The following is a 19,313-nucleotide window of genomic DNA, read 5'->3' on the forward strand; positions in this document are numbered from 1 at the left end:
CGCACTCATTTCGATCACAGCGCGACCGCAATTTCTGATCTCGTGTACAGGTTGGAACCAAAAGGCACCGTTCAGAGCCATTCGACGAAATTTGAACGTTATCCGAGGAAGATTTTTCAGCGCTCCTGTTTTGTGTCTTCCTGTGGCGTGATCACGGGGAAATGCCACAAGCATGACAAATGCTTGAATAAAGCAGCAAAGGGTGCCTGTAAAGTCCCTCAGTTCAGCAAAACCTTGGGAGGCACCGGTCCATCTTTATTGAAAATTTTAAAAATGTTGTGAAGAACGTCTTCCTGCTGCATGCACTGTTAATTGTTGTTTTAAGACCGCGAAATGTGTGGGAATCAACGCCCCAGGGAAAGAAGTGGTTTTACTCACGCGCATTATGTCACTCTCCCCGATCTTTTTGTGCTGATTCTGAGCGGCGGTGTGTCTAAAATGTTTTCCTCTGACACTCGTAAAAAACCTGCGCTTGATTTCAGCGCTGGACGTCGCGGTTCCGATGTCTATCGAAGACGCATCAAAGAAGGGGTGAAATGTGGTTAAGAGAGGTTGTGACAATCTTCCAACCGTGTGACACGTCCATGGAGCCATTGGGCATAACTGTGGTGAGATATCATGCCAATGTGACAGCATTATTTTTGCACGTATTGACACCTTGTTGCCGCACAGCCCAGTCGTGACGTAGCAGGGAGTCACACTTTGCATCATCACAGAAAAGGTTGTACACACCTTTGACCCAAATTTCAGACTTCAGCGTCGCAATGGTTGGGAATTACAGGGTTTCGAAAAAATGATCCTTAAATTCTCTTGCGCAGGATAGTTTCAGGAGAGTCGTGGCAGAATTGGCTTTCGGTGACAGATAGTGTTATTATTACCAATATAAACCAGTAAATGAAATAAATCCGTGGTGAGCAGTAGAAGAGGTCTGCCTCACCACTGCAGGGAAGAGAACCTACCGGAGCTATTCCAGCGCACATACGGAAACTGCGCCCTCTGAAATTTGGGCCCATACAAAAATCTGTGACATTTGCGCACTCTATTCATTGAAACCAGCTACTCACTGAGTCACGCCCTACATGCACCCTGAGAGTCCTCGTCCACCGGGAACGCTCCCTTTGAGTCACTGTCCACCTGCACTCCGAAAAAACTCTTCCACTACAGTGGACGAACAGTCACCCTTAGCACCCTTAGTACAACTCTAAAAATCCCATATTGTTCATTTGTTGTACTTCGTGTGTCTGTGTGCTTATCGATTCGACATGGAAGTGTCAAATGGTTCAAATGGCTCTGAGCACTATGGGACTTAACATCTGAGGTCATCAGTCCCCTAGAACTTAGAACTACTAAAACCTAACTAACATAAGGACATCACACACACCCATGCCCGAGGCAGAATTCGAACCTGCGATCGTAGCGGTCGCGCGGTTTGGGACTGAAGTGCCTAGAACCGCTCGGCCACAACGGCCGGCCATGGAAGTGTCAACGACAATCTTTGTTTCTCAAATACAGTATTCATGCAGACTTTGGAAAACCAAGGAATGAAACAAACATCTATACGGTGGTCTTTGAATTATTATCAAAAAAAGGAAAAGAGTTCTTTCCGCTACGTGATCGAGAATATGCCTGAATGGAATCAGAAAAATGTCATCGTTGGTTTGGAACCACCAGCGATTTTTGCGGTAAAAGTTGCGCTCCAATCGGTTGACCTGAATGGATTTGTAATTGCAACCAAAAAAATAAAATAAATTATGATCACCTCTGAATGTGAAAATTTCGGCAATGTAGTTCTTGTTCGCACGTCTCCTGTGCGCTTCTTCAGTAGATACTATACTGACGGGAATAAAATCGCAATACCAAGAAGGAGATGTGTGAAGTAGACGAAAGTTGGTAGGCGTGTTTCTAGATCTGAAAAATGGCTTCTGTTCAGTTTTCGCGCCAGTCCCGTAAGAGTGGAGCTAGTAGCGCCACTTTGAGGACGCAAATAAGGTTCGCTTTAAATAGACTCCGTAATGGTCGTGAGCGTTAGTTAGCTTTGAGGTTGGACGTGATGATGTTAGTTAAGAATGCCTTCAAAGCGACAAAGACGCCATTATCAGCACTGCACCGAATTTGAACGAGACTGTGTAACTGTGTAATAGGGCTACGACAAGTTGATTTTTTCTTCTGCTATAGAGCAGAAAGACTGGGCAGGAATATAGCCACTGTACATGGCTGCTGGGAAGGGTGGTCACAAGAATGTACGGTCGCAGGAAGACCAGTCTGTGGACGGCCTCGTGGTTCTACCGAGAGGGCATACCATAGTGTTCGGCGTATGGCCCTGGCGCATGGTGACTGCATCTGCAGCAACAATCTGAGCAGCAGGGGGCAGCATAGTGACACCTAAGTAGCAAGTTACTTCAAGGATAGCTTCGAGTCAAACTCACTGAGCGCGCATTCCACTGACCCCAAACCGTTGCCATTTGTGACTTCAATGGTGTCAAGCAACAGCTCATTGGAGGACAGGGTGGAGGTTCGTTGTGTTTTCTGGTGAAAGGTGATTATGTCTCGGTGATAGTCGTAGCCCTCTGTTGGAGAGAAGGAGGCCAGTTGAGAACCTTCAATCAGTCTGTGCGCTAGACACAATGGACGTATACCTGGAGTGCTTGTACGTCAGTGTGGTGCCATTCGTGCACAGCGTTCCAGTGGGTGCTTTCCAATAGGATAACTGTCGTCCGCACATCGTTGTCGTAACCCAACATGCTCTACAGAGTGTTGACATTTTGCCTTGGCTTACTCAATCAGCAGATCTGTCTCAAACCGAGCAGATGCGTGACGTCATCGGACGACAACTCCAGCATCACCCACAAACAGCATCAACCGTCCATGTATTGACTGACCGAGTCAAACTGGCGTGGAACTCCATCCCACAAACAGACATCCTGCAGCCGTACAACACAATGCTTGCACGCTTGCATGTTTGAATTTAGCATTTGCAATTGTTTTTCTTGTGCTTACATTAACCTGTGATCTTGCAATGTTAATCACTCAAATATGTTACCTAGACAAATGTATTCCCTAAATTTCATTACTCTGTGGTAATTACCGAGCGAGGTGGCGCAGTGGTTAGCACACTGCACTCGCATTCGGGAGGACGACGGTTCAATCCCGCGTCCGGCCATCCTGATTTAGGTTTTCCGTGATTTCCCTAAATCGCTCCAGGCCAATGCCGGGATGGTTTCTTTCAAAGGGCACGGCCGACTTCCTTTCCTAGTCCGATGAGACCGATGACCTCGCTGTTTGGTCTCTTCCCCAAACAACCCAACCCCTCCTCCGCAGTAATTATTTTTGTGTTATTTTTTCCGTCAGTGTATAAAGTAAAATACGAAGTAAGAGCCCTAGACTCTTTTACCTGAAGGGCACGTTGCGAAGTTCAGGCAAGGGGATTAGCGGATCTTGCTCGACCTTTATTGAGGCAAATTTCAATGGGCGCAGTTTACAGCATCAGTCTAGCAAGACCGAGTGGCCATAGCCGTAAGAAATGTGTATTAAGTTAGGTACAGTAATAGTGTAGGAGAACATAGAAAAATTATATTTTAGCATTTCGGATCCCATTGTTGTAATTAAAGCAACGCACCTTATCGTATAGTAAGTATAAAAAGTAATCTGTGTATATAATAAGTTTTGACTGAAGAGAATGAGACATGGACCTTTAAATGCGAAAACCGTGCAAAACGTGAGGGTTTCTCAACAAGCAAGACGCAGAAATATGCGAGGACCATTTCAAGGAGAGAAAGGAAAATGAACAAATAGATTAGGGAAGAGAATTTAGAGGAATATTTTTACTGAAAGTGAAACTGAGCTGATCGGGACGTGTGGTCAGGTGGATGTGGTCCAAGGAATTTCTTTACTGCTTTCCTAGAAATATGAAAAATCCCAGAGGATGACCTAATGGAAAGAGAGCAGATGAAATTTAAAACCGTTCGATATCATTACGGTTTCGTATGGCTGGGGACCACAAAGCGTGTTGATATCGGGGGAGGCTTTCATCACCGGCCGTTGTGGCCGAGCGGTTCTAAACGCTTCAGTCCGGAACCGCGCTGCTGCTACAGTCGCAGGTTCGAATTGTGCCTCGGGCATGGATGTGTGTGATGTCCTTAGGTTAGTTAGGTTTAAGTAGTTCTAAGTTCTAGGGGTTGGTTCTGAGCACTATGGGACTCAACTGCTGAGGTCATTAGTCCCCTAGAACTTAGAACTAGTTAAACCTAACTAACCTAAGGACATCACAAACATCCATGCCCGAGGCAGGATTCGAACCTGCGACCGTAGCGGTCTTGCGGTTCCAGACTGCAGCGCCTTTAACCGCACGGCCACTTCGGCCGGCAGTTCTAGGGGACTGATGACCTCAGATGTTAAGTCCCACAGTGCTCAGAGCCATTTGAACAATTATTTTGAGGCCTTCATCCAATACTGAACGTCAAGTGACTGGGGTTTGTGGATATGAATTGGTGGTTTGCGAAACTTATAAAATCATTTTGCAACGACAACTGAAAATTCACGGTAAACATAAAAGAAACCTGAGGAATGCGTAAGCACAAACACGTTTCACACTATTTTCTAGAAGCAGTAAGAATCTTGCTGGCTACACTCACGATATATGATAACAATTAGAGGAGAACAGAGGGCAATAGATATTGTGACTTGCACGAATGGTCGAATTCCTTTATGTAGTAGTTCCCGTTCGGTTTTGCAGATTAAATAAGGGTTCTTTTAACGTGCTACGCGTAGGAGCAAGTTTTAGATCTCTTACTAAATACTGCCTAACTCGCTATTATTTTATATACATTTGTATCTAGCGAATAACATGTCTATTAAAGTGTGAAAACAATAAACACAAATTATATGAGTTTATTTAGAGCACAATTTGTACTGTTTGCGCCTCGTTGCATTGTTTGTGACTTGCCAGTAAGCTTCTATCATAAGAATCGGGCCATTGTACTTGCTGTTTTTACTGAAAAACCTTTAGCTTTCACGACCACCTGTGTCAGAAACAAAGCTTGTACGACGAGCCTCTATCAGTAGCTCATTCATCCATTGTCTCACCGTGTTCCATCAATGCCAGCATGAAGGACAGCCTTGAGATATGTGGAAAGAGTTACGGCATATGGAAAGAGGCAGGTACTTCAGCAAAATACACTATGGAGGTAGTAAAAATGTTTGAATTACCACCTCAGACAAATAGAGTTGCGTCATAAATTTTTGTTTATTGTCAGGTACATGTCTCATATATAGTATAATTTAAAAGCCAGCGCCACAATACCCTAGCACACCGATAGACGTGAAGAAAGAAAATAAACCAGCCTATTGCTGTTGTGGAATAAGGTAAACATCCCCTCACTTCCGGACCACAAATGCAAGGAAATTTAAACCCTCGGTATTCGGGACTACGCCGACCAAGAACAATAATACGCCATATTCAGGACAAAACACACACACACACACACACACACACACATACATACCCACACACCGTAAAGAAGCAGCACCACTGCACAACCAAAGATGACCAATGTCTGTGAATATTAATTACCACGCAAGTAGCACCAAACTCCGCCCCTCAGTTGTTTACACAAACGACTGCCTTGGGAGGGCAACCACAGCTTGGTGGTTCAAATGGCTCTAAACACAATGGGACTTAACATCTGAGGTCTTCAGTCCAATATACAACTTCTTAAACCTAACTAACCTACGGACATCACACACATCCATGCCCAAGGCAGGATTCGAACCTGCGATCGCAGCAACCGCGTGGTTCCGGACTGAAGCGCCTAGAACCGCTCGGCCACCGCGGCCGACCAACCACAACTCAGAGACATTGTGAATAACAATAAAAAACACTGAATAACCATTTACAATTTGATGAAAATTATAACAATTAAAAAGTCAACAATGAGGTGGTGTTTCCAAAAGCTGCGTAGCTGTATGAAGGTGTTTTACTTGGAACTATCGATTTCACGCCAGTGTTGACGCATCTTCAGGTTTATCTGCCAAGAACACAGACCACTATGTGAAATTTTATGAAATGGCAGAAATACAGAACCATTGGTAGTGTTGACAATCAACAAAAAACGACAAGCACTCACAATGGTTATGTTTACATAATGTAAATGTACAATTACAGTCCCAGCATTCGAGAAGTTATCTTCGTTAAGAGTCAAACCACAATGGTGGCCTGTCATAAAAAAACTGGTTACACCAAACAGATGTTTACCAAAAGAGTACGAAGCTTGACTGATGAATGAGCCAGGCCTAGAAAAGAGCGAGAAAAAGTAAATAACAAATGGGTCATTAATGTGAACGGGATAAAATGCCTATTTCCTCCAAAACACTTCATTTTACTTCTTTACATATAATATCCCAATTCTTTTCAGTTTTCACTCGCTTCTCTTAGATGAACTTAAATACCTCGTTTTGGGCATGCTGGGAATAATTTTAATTTAAAGAACACGTAAGCCTAGCTTGCCACTAATCAGCTGTCTCATCTCATCCAAAACAACGAGTCATTCTAATTCCAACATTAAAAAGAATTTCCCTACGATATTTAAAAAAGCAAGAGAAAATGTTTTGGAGGAAATACATATCATGAACGCATTAAAGCGAGTCCAAGATTCAACTTTGGATAATCAGATTGAACTAAGACACTACAATATCCTATGGAATTTTGACTATCTGGATTCTCGCCGGTAGTTACTTGGATGATTTTCCCGTTAATCTAGCAACTGTATAATACTTAAATGCCATTTGGTAATTTTGTAATACTGAGGTACTACTGCAAAGCACATTATATTTATATTTTATTTCATAAGTATTCAATATAAATATAATAAATTATGGATTATTAAAGTGATGTAATGGGGATTCCAGCGCTCGGATTTTGGCGTTTCCATATTTTTATCCGTCCCTTGTACCATTAATTAAGCAACATGCAACGACTGAAAACACAGCATGTAGACGACCTGAATTAAAGACTGTGAATGGTTTATTTTCAGAAGGTTTGTTTGTCTATTACAGGGTGACACAGGGAGCCAACCCGCTTTTCGTTCTGGTGAACTTCGGCAGTGGTACCACCACCGTCAATCTGAATGATGGCTTCTCATCCATTACCACCGAAAATGTAAATGTCAGTATCACCAGTGTTAAATCCAGCCACAAGGAAGGGTGAGTACCTTTAAGACAGAATTTAGCTACTTAATTTTTTAGATGTGCTATACTTGGAGGGGAAACATCTGGAGAATACGAAGCGATACCGTCTTCGCAGGAAAACGAGAAAGGTGTCCGTCTAACTGGGATCTAAAAGATTTTGGGGACTTACTGAAATACTTCGTGCACTGACTTCGTCATGCGAGACAAGCTATAAGTCAGACTGTATTCTTGAAGACTGGTCTGTTGGATATCGAGTACTACCAAGTTCTTATGCAGACGGCATATCTTCAGACGTCCAGGCGGGTTCACGATTCGATTTCTACGTAAAACATTTCGACTACTTGCATAGTTGTCTTCGTCCAGTACTTGAAGATACTGCATTAGTGTTATCGCTGCCTGTGGCTTATGCGGTATATTTCAAGACTAAGTAGTGAGCCCATCTACCACAGTGTCGGACGAGGATGCGAGCGATTACGCCAGTAGTTGAAACGTTTCACATAAAAATGGAATTGTAAATCTGACTGAACATTCAAAATGTGCTGTGTACCAGTGACGCCGGAAAAATGTCGGTAACCGCAGCAATTCTTGCGTGTTAGTTGTCTGCCACCGGAATCCTGGTCAGGGTATACTAGTAAACCACCCACCACAGATTGTTATAGGATCGAACTCCCATGAATAAAATAGCGTCAAGCGTCTGATTGCTTTACGAATGAGTTAACGTGTTAAACATTTGACGTGAAGCATGTAAGCAAGAAAAAAGTTTAGGAAAGGTATGAAATTACACTCCTGGAGATGGAAAAAAGAACACATTGACACCGGTGTGTCAGACCCACCATACTTGCTCCGGACACTGCGAGAGGGCTGTACAAGCAATGATCACACGCACGGCACAGCGGACACACCAGGAACCGCGGTGTTGGCCGTCGAACGGCGCTAGCTGCGCAGCATTTGTGCACCGCCGCCGTCAGTGTCAGCCAGTTTGCCGTGGCATACGGAGCTCCATCGCAGTCTTTAACACTGGTAGCATGCCGCGACAGCGTGGACGTGAACCGTATGTGCAGTTGACGGACTTTGAGCGAGGGCGTATAGTGGGCATGCGGGAGGCCGGGTGGACGTACCGCCGAATTGCTCAACACGTGGGGCGTGAGGTCTCCACAGTACATCGATGTTGTCGCCAGTGGTCGGCGGAAGGTGCACGTGCCCGTCGACCTGGGACCGGACCGCAGCGACGCACGGGTGCACGCCAAGACCGTAGGATCCTACGCAGTGCCGTAGGGGACCGCACCGCCACTTCCCAGCAAATTAGGGACACTGTTGCTCCTGGGGTATCGGCGAGGACCATTCGCAACCGTCTCCATGAAGCTGGGCTACGGTCCCGCACACCGTTACGCCGTCTTCCGCTCACGCCCCAACATCGTGCAGCCCGCCTCCAGTGGTGTCGCGACAGGCGTGAATGGAGGGACGAATGGAGACGTGTCGTCTTCAGCGATGAGAGTCGCTTCTGCCTTGGTGCCAATGATGGTCGTATGCGTGTTTGGCGCCGTGCAGGTGAGCGCCACAATCAGGACTGCATACGACCGAGGCACACAGGGCCAACACCCGGCATCATGGTGTGGGGAGCGATCTCCTACACTGGCCGTACACCACTGGTGATCGTCGAGGGGACACTGAATAGTGCACGGTACATCCAAACCGTCATCGAACCCATCGTTCTACCATTCCTAGACCGGCAAGGGAACTTGCTGTTCCAACAGGACAATGCACGTCCGCATGTATCCCGTGCCACCCAACGTGCTCTAGAAGGTGTAAGTCAACTACCCTGGCCAGCAAGATCTCCGGATCTGTCCCCCATTGAGCATGTTTGGGACTGGATGAGGCGTCGTCTCACGCGGTCTGCACGTCCAGCACGAACGCTGGTCCAACTGAGGCGCCAAGTGGAAATGGCATGGCAAGCCGTTCCACAGGACTACATCCAGCATCTCTACGATCGTCTCCATGGGAGAATAGCAGCTTGCATTGCTGCGAAAGGTGGATATACACTGTACTAGTGCCGACATTGTGCATGCTCTGTTGCCTGTGTCTATGTGCCTGTGGTTCTGTCAGTGTGATCATGTGATGTATCTGACCCCAGGAATGTGTCAATAAAGTTTCCCTTCCTGGGACAATGAATTCACGGTGTTCTTATTTCAATTTCCAGGAGTGTATGTTTAAAGATGTTTGGACGTTGATAAGCGATCTCAATATGAAACACTGGATGAATTAAGTCTGAGTAATTTGCGTACCCTGAGCTACACTGCCTCAAGATGTATACACAGTTCCTAACTTTAACCCTTGTCTTAACTGTGTTAAACCTTTAACAAATGTCATACCTCTTAATGAGTCGATTATGACAGCATTTTTAAAGTTTGTCTATAGTCATATGAAATACTGAAAATAAAAGTTATATGGCCCCTGGAAGCTGTTAGACAGCCAACCTAGAACTGAGACGGCTCATCGTGCACTGGGTTGGCCACTTCTTCTCTTCTTCTCCATCGAGTCAAGATTTTGTTAATGGGGGCTTCTGATTTGTCGAAGAGGCCCTTATAAAAGCTCATGTTTTTCCTTTATGTAATGGCACACTTATTCGCAATGTATTCACTTCCGGACCGTAGTTTACTAGACTTATTTTTCTTGTTTCGAAGGGGACTACCCTCTCTCAAAGTATTTAACACTTTTTTTGATCACCCTATATATACCACCCCTGGGAGTATTCGACACTTTTTTTGAATACCCTGTGTGATCAAAAGTATCCGGAAACCGCCAGAAACATACGTTTTTCATATTAGGTGCATTCTGCTGCCACCTACTGCCAGATACTCCATATCAGCGGCCTCAGTAGCCATTAGGCATCGTAAGAGAGCAAAATGGGGCGATCCACGCAGCTAATGGACTTCGAACGCGGTCAGGTGATTGGGTGTTACTTGTGTCATACGTCTGCATGCGAGATTTCCACACTCCAAACATACCCTAGGTCCACTGTTTCCGGTGTGATAGTGAAGAGGAAACGTGAAGAGAGACGTACAGCACAAAGCATACAGGCCGACCTCGTCTGTTGACCGACAGAGACTGCCGACAGTTGAAGAGAATCATAATGTGTAATAAGCAGACATGTATCTAGACCATCACACGGGAATTCCAAACTGCATCAGGTTCCACTGCAAGCTGGAGGTGAGAAAACTTGGATTTCATGGTCGAGCCGCTGCTCATAAGCCACACATCACGCCAGTAAATGCCAAACGACGCCTCGCTTGGTGTAAGGAGCGTAAACATTTGACGACTGAACAGTGGAAAAACGTTGTGTGGAGTGACGAATCACGGTACACAATGTGGCGATCCGATGGCAGGGTGTGGGTATGGCGGATTCCCGATGAACGTCATCTACCAGCGTGTCTAGAGCCAACAGTAAAATTCGGTGGCGGTGGTGTTATGGTGTGGTCGTGTTTTTCATGGAGGGGGGCTTGCACCCCTTGTTATTTTGCGTGGCACTATCACAGCACAGGCCTACATTGGTATTTTAAGCACCTTCTTGCTTCCTACTGTTAAAGAGCAATTCGGGAATGGCTGTTACATCTTTCAACACGACCGAGTACCTGTTCAGAAAACACAGCTTGTGGCAGAGTGGTTACATTATAATAACGTCCCTGTAATGGACAGGCCTGCACAGAATCTTGACCTGAGTCCCATAGAACACCTTTGGGAAGTTTTGGATGTTTGGTAACACCGACTTCGTGCCAGGCCTCACGGACCGACATCGGTATTTAACCACATAGTATATATATATATATATATATATATATATATATATATATATATATATATATATATATATATACTTGAAGTATTCGCCACTTTTTAATATATATGGTATTAAAAAGTGTCGAATACTTTCAGGGGTGGTATGTATAGGGTTTTCAAAAAAGTGTCGAACAAAAAAAAAGTCCAGTAAGTTTGGTTCCAGAAATGCATACTTCCTGAGGTAAGTCAAATAAATATGAGTCCGGAATTGCATGCTTTCTGCGGTAAACACATGTTTACAGGAGGTGCTCAACGAGGCGTCCATACATGACCATGCACCTTCCTAGCATCCGGCGTAAGGAATAACGCACTCTTTGAAGTATATCTGGTTGTTGTTGTACCTGTTGGCAAGCACCGAAGACGCGACCCTTTAGTGTCCGCACATCATTGATTGGCGTGGCGTAGACCAATTCCTTCAAGTGTCCTCATAATCAAAAGTCTAGGGATTGAGGTCTGCTGAACGATCAGGCCAAGGGGTAGAGCTCTACCGACCAATCCAGCTGTCCTGAAATGTCTGTGTGAAATGTTTGCGCACATTGTGACGAAAGTGTACTGGTGCTGCATCATGCATGAACCACATTTGTATTCGTTGCTGCAATGGCACAGCCTCCAGCAAGGTAGGCAGTACATTAGTGGGGAAAATCCAGATAATACACCACAGTTAACCATTGTGGCCCTAATAATCTGTCGCCACGTACGCCAGCCGGTACGTCTATCGAGAATCGGTGTTGATGCTCTCTTTCCTGAATTTCTTACGGATTTAAATCTCCCAATAAAAAAAATGGTTCAAATGGCTCTGAGCACTATGGGACTCAACTGCTGTGGTCATAAGTCCCCTAGAACTTAGAACTACTTAAACCTAACTAACCTAAGGACAGCACACAACACCCAGCCATCACGAGGCAGAGAAAATCCCTGACCCCGCCGGGAATCGAACCCAGGAACCCGGGCGTGGGAAGCGAGAACGCTACCGCACGACCACGAGATGCGGGCAAAATCTCCCAATACCTTCTGGTTATGGAAATTCACAACACCATCTCTTGGCGACCCTGCTTCGCTGGTAAATAAAATCTTGGATGTGGAGCAGTGGATCTGTGGCACACTCCTGCAACAGCCATTGACAGAACCGTCGTCTGCCATAATGATACTTTGGTCTTCGGGCCTGAACGCGCTTTACGTGTTATGGGTACAGTAACTGTTCATGAAGTACCCCACAGATAAGATAGTGAGACACGTCTTCTGCTGCTGATAATCGTTGCACGCTGGTCCCAGGGGTTTCTTCCAACGAACGTAGCGAAATTTCCTCCACGTCGGGCGTGCGGACTGTGCAGAGCCTTCCACTGTCGGGCTTCCGAGGTGCAACTGTACCTGTGTGCCTCAGAAGCTGGAAAAGTCTGCCGAACAGCGAACCAGAGGGCACTCTGAGCTGTGGATATTCTTCAGCGTACAGGGCACGGGCTCCCAAGCTACGCCCATTTTCTAAACAATAGCAAAATGTCATATACCACATTTCACTTGCCGAGTAGTAAGCCTCCATTGCCAACAAGCGGTGGAAGAAAGAAAATGTAAATGTACTACAGCACTTGCACGTACACTCTACACAGTAACAGTTAACACACAAGCAAATCCGCGATTGGAAAAAGGTAAAATACCATGGTGACACATTTGACGGAACACCAATGCAACGACTTTGCTGATACCCGCAACGAAGCGTAAACACATGTATATCTCGGAAAGTATGCGCTCCCGCACATATAATTGCTGGACTTATTTTTCTTGTTTCGAAGATTGGGACCACCTCTCAAAGAATTCGACAGTTTTTTTAACATCCGACATATATATGAGAAATACTTCACTTTATTGCAAAATGAATTAAAATTCTGATGTAATGTAATGCCTGTTTGGTAACAAAACACAGCTCAGCCTTCTAATATAAGGCTCGCTGTGACCGACCAAAATAATCTTGGTATTGGGGTGAATAACTTACGTAGTTAAATGGGTTCAACTCTCTTTTGACAATAGATATCTTTCTCCAACTAAAATCTTGTATTTAATTTTGTGACTTATCTGAAAAGAAGTCAAAATTCCTATAGCACATCAAAGCATCCCTTGTTCCTGAATCCAATCTCAGATTTTATTTAATTATCCTTCACGTTATTGAAATTCTTCAATGTCCTCAAGTGATCAAAAACTTTTTGCAAGATATTACTCCATTAGTCAGCTTGAAACTATAGCAAACAAATTTACTTGTAAAAAAAGGAACGGAATACACTAGTATCATGAGCTACAGTTTTGGAATCTTAACATTGACTTCAGCAGACTTATACCGTACGTTACCTCATAAATGAGTTTGTATCTATCCATAACAATATGGTTATACAATCTTTGATGCTAATAAACTCCTCTACAATGTGCAACATATGTTCTCGTTTATATGACGCTTATTTACAATTAAGTTAGGGTTGCCACGGTTGACTCTCTGTTCGATGGATATTAAGAATAAGAGGAATCACAGTAGAAACCGAAAACAGTATTTTCTATATCTTTGTTTCTACAACTTAAAAACATTACAGTTTGAAGATGATAATAGAAAATCTGAAAAAGAGTGAAAACTATTAAACAAAAGAATATGAGTGAAAATAATTAATTTTAAGTAATGTTCAGTCACACAAATCTTTATGTGAATGTCTTATGTATTAATTATCTTCACATGGTAGCGACAGACCAATTACAGGCTGTGATAAACAGCTTAATTACATATATTTTAATGTAATATGACGAAATCAAAATATTATATCTTTACACTCTGCATTACATATGAAGAAACAGTATTCATTGAAGTAGACAGGTTTATCAACTTCGCAGCCGTATGGACTTGTTACATATTAATTATGTACAAATATGTTTTCTGCAATTGAAATTTGTCACTAATTATCTTAAATAACAGCAATTTTTAAATGCACATATAAATTCCACAGAAATTGATATAATAACTATTGTAAAAGGTTTCGTTTCCCTTTGCGCCCTTTGGAATTTAAGACATCTTGATTGTCACCGACAGGGCTGTTGGAATAAACAGATCTGATACTGTTCTGTTCGGCAGAGAAACTAAAAATTTTTGGTGGCGAAAATGCAAAGTCTCTGCAATTATTCAACCTTACACTTTCCCAAATTTCCTCATTTAAGTATCCATCTGTCACATCTGGTAATGTGAAAGATCAATTTTTTACATTAAAGAATGTCCTGGCAGAGAAACACATGAGCCTAAATGAGTAGAATTTGGATTACTGTTATTAATTTATCCTTTGGCTTTTCGTGTTGGGAGAATCCAAAGACATGTTCGACTTGACTTCGATCCGAGTCTTTTCGTTTAAGCAGAGAGGCAGCGTCTTTAAGGTAATTCGAATCTATCAGGAAAGAAAGGAACTGAGAAGGAATTCATTGTGGCCTAAACTGAAAATTAGAAACCACAGAAAACCATTTTCGAGGCTGCTGGCACATGGATTCGAACCACCTTGCCTCCCAAATCTAGAGATTGCTATCCCAGCGCCTCAAAGCACAGAGCTACTATAGTATGTAGAGAGTTTGATATAAAACTGGTTGCTGTATGTACAATGTTTTAAAATAAAATAAAATGCATTACAACAAAAGATGGAATTCTGATAGTGCATGTTTTTCCTATAATTGTGGATGTTTGGTTATTTGATAGTGTATGAATGTATGCATATTTTAATATTTAATTGTACAAGGAATTGCTGGTACCAATTATTATGCTTTTAAAGAGTGGAAGTAGATTTTGGACAAAAGGGGAGGGGGCCGGAGATGCAGGGCGCAGTCGATTCTGACGAATTTCAGCAACCCGCTGAAAAATGTTTTAGAAACGTACGCACTATAGAATGTGGTGTCATCACATACCCCTTCCGCCCTGCACAAACCCGTGCCCGTAGTTACGTATCGGAACTGGTTTTTAAAGTTAGGACCGACCGGGTGATAAGAGTGCGCGATAGTTTGTCGTCTGGACCACTAATGGTGGAATTTTGAGCAAAGTTGTTTAAAGAAATGTAACCATCGTCGTGTGGGTGATATTTTTGATGACTAATGCGATTTTTGGGCTACACAGGGAAATCTAAGTGCATTTTTTCGCATTGATTTGAATTTAATATTATGTGTAAAGATGTTTAACGGTCTGCAGCATTGTTAAATACTGAAATATTGCGATTCGAAAGCTCTACTACTCTCCAAATAACAACTCCAGCGTTACCATTAAACTGCTGTAGATGGGTAATAGGCTGTTATAGTAGTGCATACACATTTTCAACTTACCGAACGCTACTGGTCGAATCAAAATCGGTTTTTCTTGTCAAATATTTATCCACAATTATAGATTATCACAATAGCACACAGCACAAAAACATTAGACATCTAACTGAACTGATTAACAAAACAACTGAGCTCAAATAAGCCTAACAATGTACAGTAGTTGGTCTTGGCTACAATAGGGACTGGCGAAAGCCGATCGTGCTATCGATATATCACTATATCCGTAGCTTTGTCGACAATCGATAGTGCGTAATCCATTTCCATCGCATGACTGAAAATCAAAATATCTTTCAGTTTGACTATATGACAACTAGGTCATTGTACTATCATTTACGCGATTTGGGGGGGGGGCATAAACCCCACCCCACCCCACCCCCCCTGATCCCCTTTGACTATGTTCTTGATGCAGGGTGGTCAGCTTGTAAGGATGTTGCAGGGGACGATTGCCGTGTGAGTTACTGAGCATTGAAGTTAGCCGATCTGATCATCATGCGCACAAATGCAACTGGCCTGTTATAGGCTGTGTCGCCAGATGTCTTCTTCGTTTCGTTTCCTCAAATTGAACAAACGTAACTTCTACTCACCTGGATTAAATTTATCACATTCGAAAAAGGCATAATTTAACTGGTATTGATCATTACAGAAACAGGTAACTCATGCACCAATAGACGTCTATGTGATACTGCATTTTAGCGCTTATATTGCTTGACTTTGCACGCGCATCGACGTGATGAGCTGATTTCAATGATAGCTACCTCGGAAACGGAGCAACGTAACGATTTTTTAAAGAATTATTTCTCAGGACAGCCTCCCCTGCAGTCCCCTTAGAAGCTTTTCCAACTGTTTCTGACGAACCTGTATTTAGAAATTGACGTTGCTTTCTCATGTCCGTGTTTATATGCAGGCTATTCTCAGTAACTGCTCTAGGGACTTTAATACTGTTCAAATGGCTCTGAGCGCTATGGGACTTCTGCTGAAGTCGTCAGTCCCCTAGAACTTAGAACTAATTAAACCTAACTAACCTAAGGACATCACAAACATCCATGCCCGAGGCACGAGTCGAACCTGCGACCTTAGCGGTCGCGCGGTTCCAGACTGTAGCGCCTAGAACCGCTCGGCCACTCCGGCCGGCATTTAATACGGTTTGGATACATTGACTCAAGAGGAATTTACAAGTGCTTCGTCCAAATTATCTGAATTACGATGACTTACAGTTAAGTTGTCAAAACGATGGGATTATTGCCTGGCTAACAGCCATCCTAACTTGAAAGAACGGAAGTCCCTTGAGAATGTAGTAAGTTGAATCAAATTATATCTGGTGTGATGGTCTATTGGCAAAGCGTGTGGCTGAAAAACAGAAATGATGAAGTTGGGTTACGGTTCCGTCATTCTTTTTCACTCTGCATTTGAACCTAGCATTCACTTCCCAACGATGTGGAGATAGTACGACAGTTTCAAACTGCCAGCTTCTGCTTCCTCCAGATTAGGAGTCGTATTTCATACACGTAATTCACTGCAAGTTCCTCGCACAATTGCCTATGGGTACTCAACTTTGAAGTATCGCAATAAATATGGCCAATAACAAAAAGATAGCTGCCTCATCATCAGGCTGTCATGTGAGATTTACAACATGAAATAATCAAATAATCTTAACCACTAATTTTCGCGCAATCGTTTGCGAACATTAAGAAAGCTTAAAAAATACTTGCCAACCCAAAATGTGTGGTATGTTATTTTTTGTGTTAAAAGGAAAACATTTTCCAGAAAACTACTTCAGCCCCTTTAGCAACGTTATTTCGTTTACACACAGTACATTCTTTCAGCAGTGCAGCATTCTGCCTTCCTTGAATAAAACCCAGATGTGGACACGATTCTTTGAGTGACACAGCAAAGTAGTCTGCCATGAAGAGCCCACAACACAGAACCGCGGCAGTGAGTCGCAGTAATGCATCACATTACATACTAAGCTTCGCAAGAGGAGTGGTGTAAACGCTGAAAATTATTAGAGGTATCTCAATTCGACATGAAAGTACAGGACCCCTCCTCACACGGCTATGTAAATGATAGGACTTATCTGTCCACAAAAAGGAACTAGTGGTTCATTACCCACTGAATCAAGCATACGAAAATTTAATAAATGGACAAAATGCTGCCGGCCGGAGTGGCCAAACGGTTCTAGGCACTACAGTCTGGAACCGCGCTACGGTCGCAGGTTCGAATCTTGCCTCGGGTATGGAAGTTTGTGATGTTCTTAAGTTAGTTAGGTTTAAGTAGTTCTACGTTCTAGGGGACTGATGACCAAAGAAGTTATGTCCCATAGTGCTCAGAGCCATTTGAACCTTTTTTTTTTTTTTTTGACAAAATGCTGTAATTATGAGCTACAAGCGTGGCACAGTGGTGTGAGCGCATGAGAGCACAATTTGAAACTGTATCATGGGCACAGATGATGACTACAAAAATGGTTAGTGATTTGAGGACAGAACCCCAGGAAAGCAAATACGAACACCAACAGACTCGCCAAAGAACACGATGGGTGCAACAAGCTGGCTCAAAATGTTACGACTCCTCAGTTAAATCCTGTTAAAAGTTAACTAGCTTCTTGTCCTCCTCGCCTCAGTGATACCAACGACAGCACATGCTTACAACCCTTGAGGGGTGGTAGCGTGGAAGATGGCTGCAGTAGCGGCTAGATATTCTGAGTGCAACTTCGCCTCTGTACTTTGCTCTAAGCTGGCGGCATCCCACTCCGCAGTTGCCTGAAGTGCAGCGTGTTGTCGCGACGTCCCTGAAGCAACACTGGCACTCGAATATCCTATTTATCCGCCGACACGCGGCCGTTAAAAGTCTTCAGATGGTTGAAATGGGTCTAAGCACTGTGGGACCTAACATCTGTGGTCATCAGTCCCCTAAACTTAGAACTACTTAAACCTAACTAACCTAAGGACATCACACACATCCATGCCCCAGGCAGGATTCGAACCTGCGACCGTAGCAGCAGCGTGGTTCCGGACTGAAGCGTTTAGAACCGCTCGGCCACAGCGGCCGCCATAAAAGACTCCCTGTTCTGGAATATACAGCCCGCATCTCGTGGTCGTGCGGTAGCGTTCTCGCTTCCCACGCCCGGGTTCCCGGGTTCGATTCCCGGCGGGGTCAGGGATTTTCTCTGCCTCGTGATGGCTGGGTGTTGTGTGCTGTCCTTAGGTTAGTTAGGTTTAAGTAGTTCTAAGTTCTAGGGGACTTACGACCACAGCAGTTGAGTCCCATAGTGCTCAGAGCCATTTGAACCAACCATTTCTGGAATATACATATTGGATGTACACCTACAGGTTGTAGACACATGGTAGATGGCATATGGAAGTTTGGGCTTCGCCGTGAGTCGCGCTCGGATGGCTTATTAGTGAGGCAGCCACTCGTGGCAAGGAGGAAATCCGGGTTCAAGTTCCGATCCGCCACAAATTTTCATTATCTTCATGCCATTATATAGCTGTTGATTGTTCATATTCGCAACTACAAATAGAAGTAATATATATCATAAGAGCTGTAGTCGTCTCAGATCCTCTCTCTTCAGACATTCATGCATCGTGCTTCTCAACAATCAAGGCACTGCAACATCACATTCTCAACTGGGTTTAAACCTAAGGAGTTTGGCGAACAAGGGAGTATGGTAAACTCATCCTGGAACCCTCCGATCCGTGTGACAAGTTGCATGGTCCTTCTGGAACAGTCCGTCATGCCGCGGAGAATCAAATTGCATGTAACGGTTGACAGAGTCCCCAAGGATAGATGCATGCTTGTGTTGATCCATTGTGCATTCCAGAATGACTAGATCCCCCAGGGAATACCCTTCGGCCTAGAGTCTTCTGACGGTTGTTGCAGGATGTTAGCTTTCAAACGTCACACGCCTTACACGCTAATGGCCATGTGTCATATGGAGCATGAAACCTGATTCATTTGATAAGGCCGCCTGCCACCAGACG

At 43.9% G+C, this 19,313-nt stretch overlaps 1 protein-coding gene across 1 annotated transcript in view; it reads left to right on the forward strand.

Moving 5' to 3' along the window:
- The window catches only part of LOC126230929 (uncharacterized), a 344,514-nt gene that overhangs the window by 309,793 nt on the left and 15,408 nt on the right, over positions 1–19,313 (forward strand). Inside the window, exon 19 of the mRNA XM_049942408.1 lies at positions 7,051–7,197. Coding sequence (XP_049798365.1) covers positions 7,051–7,197 — 147 coding nt within the window. The remainder of the gene's footprint in view (positions 1–7,050; positions 7,198–19,313) is intronic.

This window comes from Schistocerca nitens, chromosome 1 (assembly GCF_023898315.1).
Source record: "Schistocerca nitens isolate TAMUIC-IGC-003100 chromosome 1, iqSchNite1.1, whole genome shotgun sequence".
Taxonomy (NCBI): domain Eukaryota; kingdom Metazoa; phylum Arthropoda; class Insecta; order Orthoptera; family Acrididae; genus Schistocerca; species Schistocerca nitens.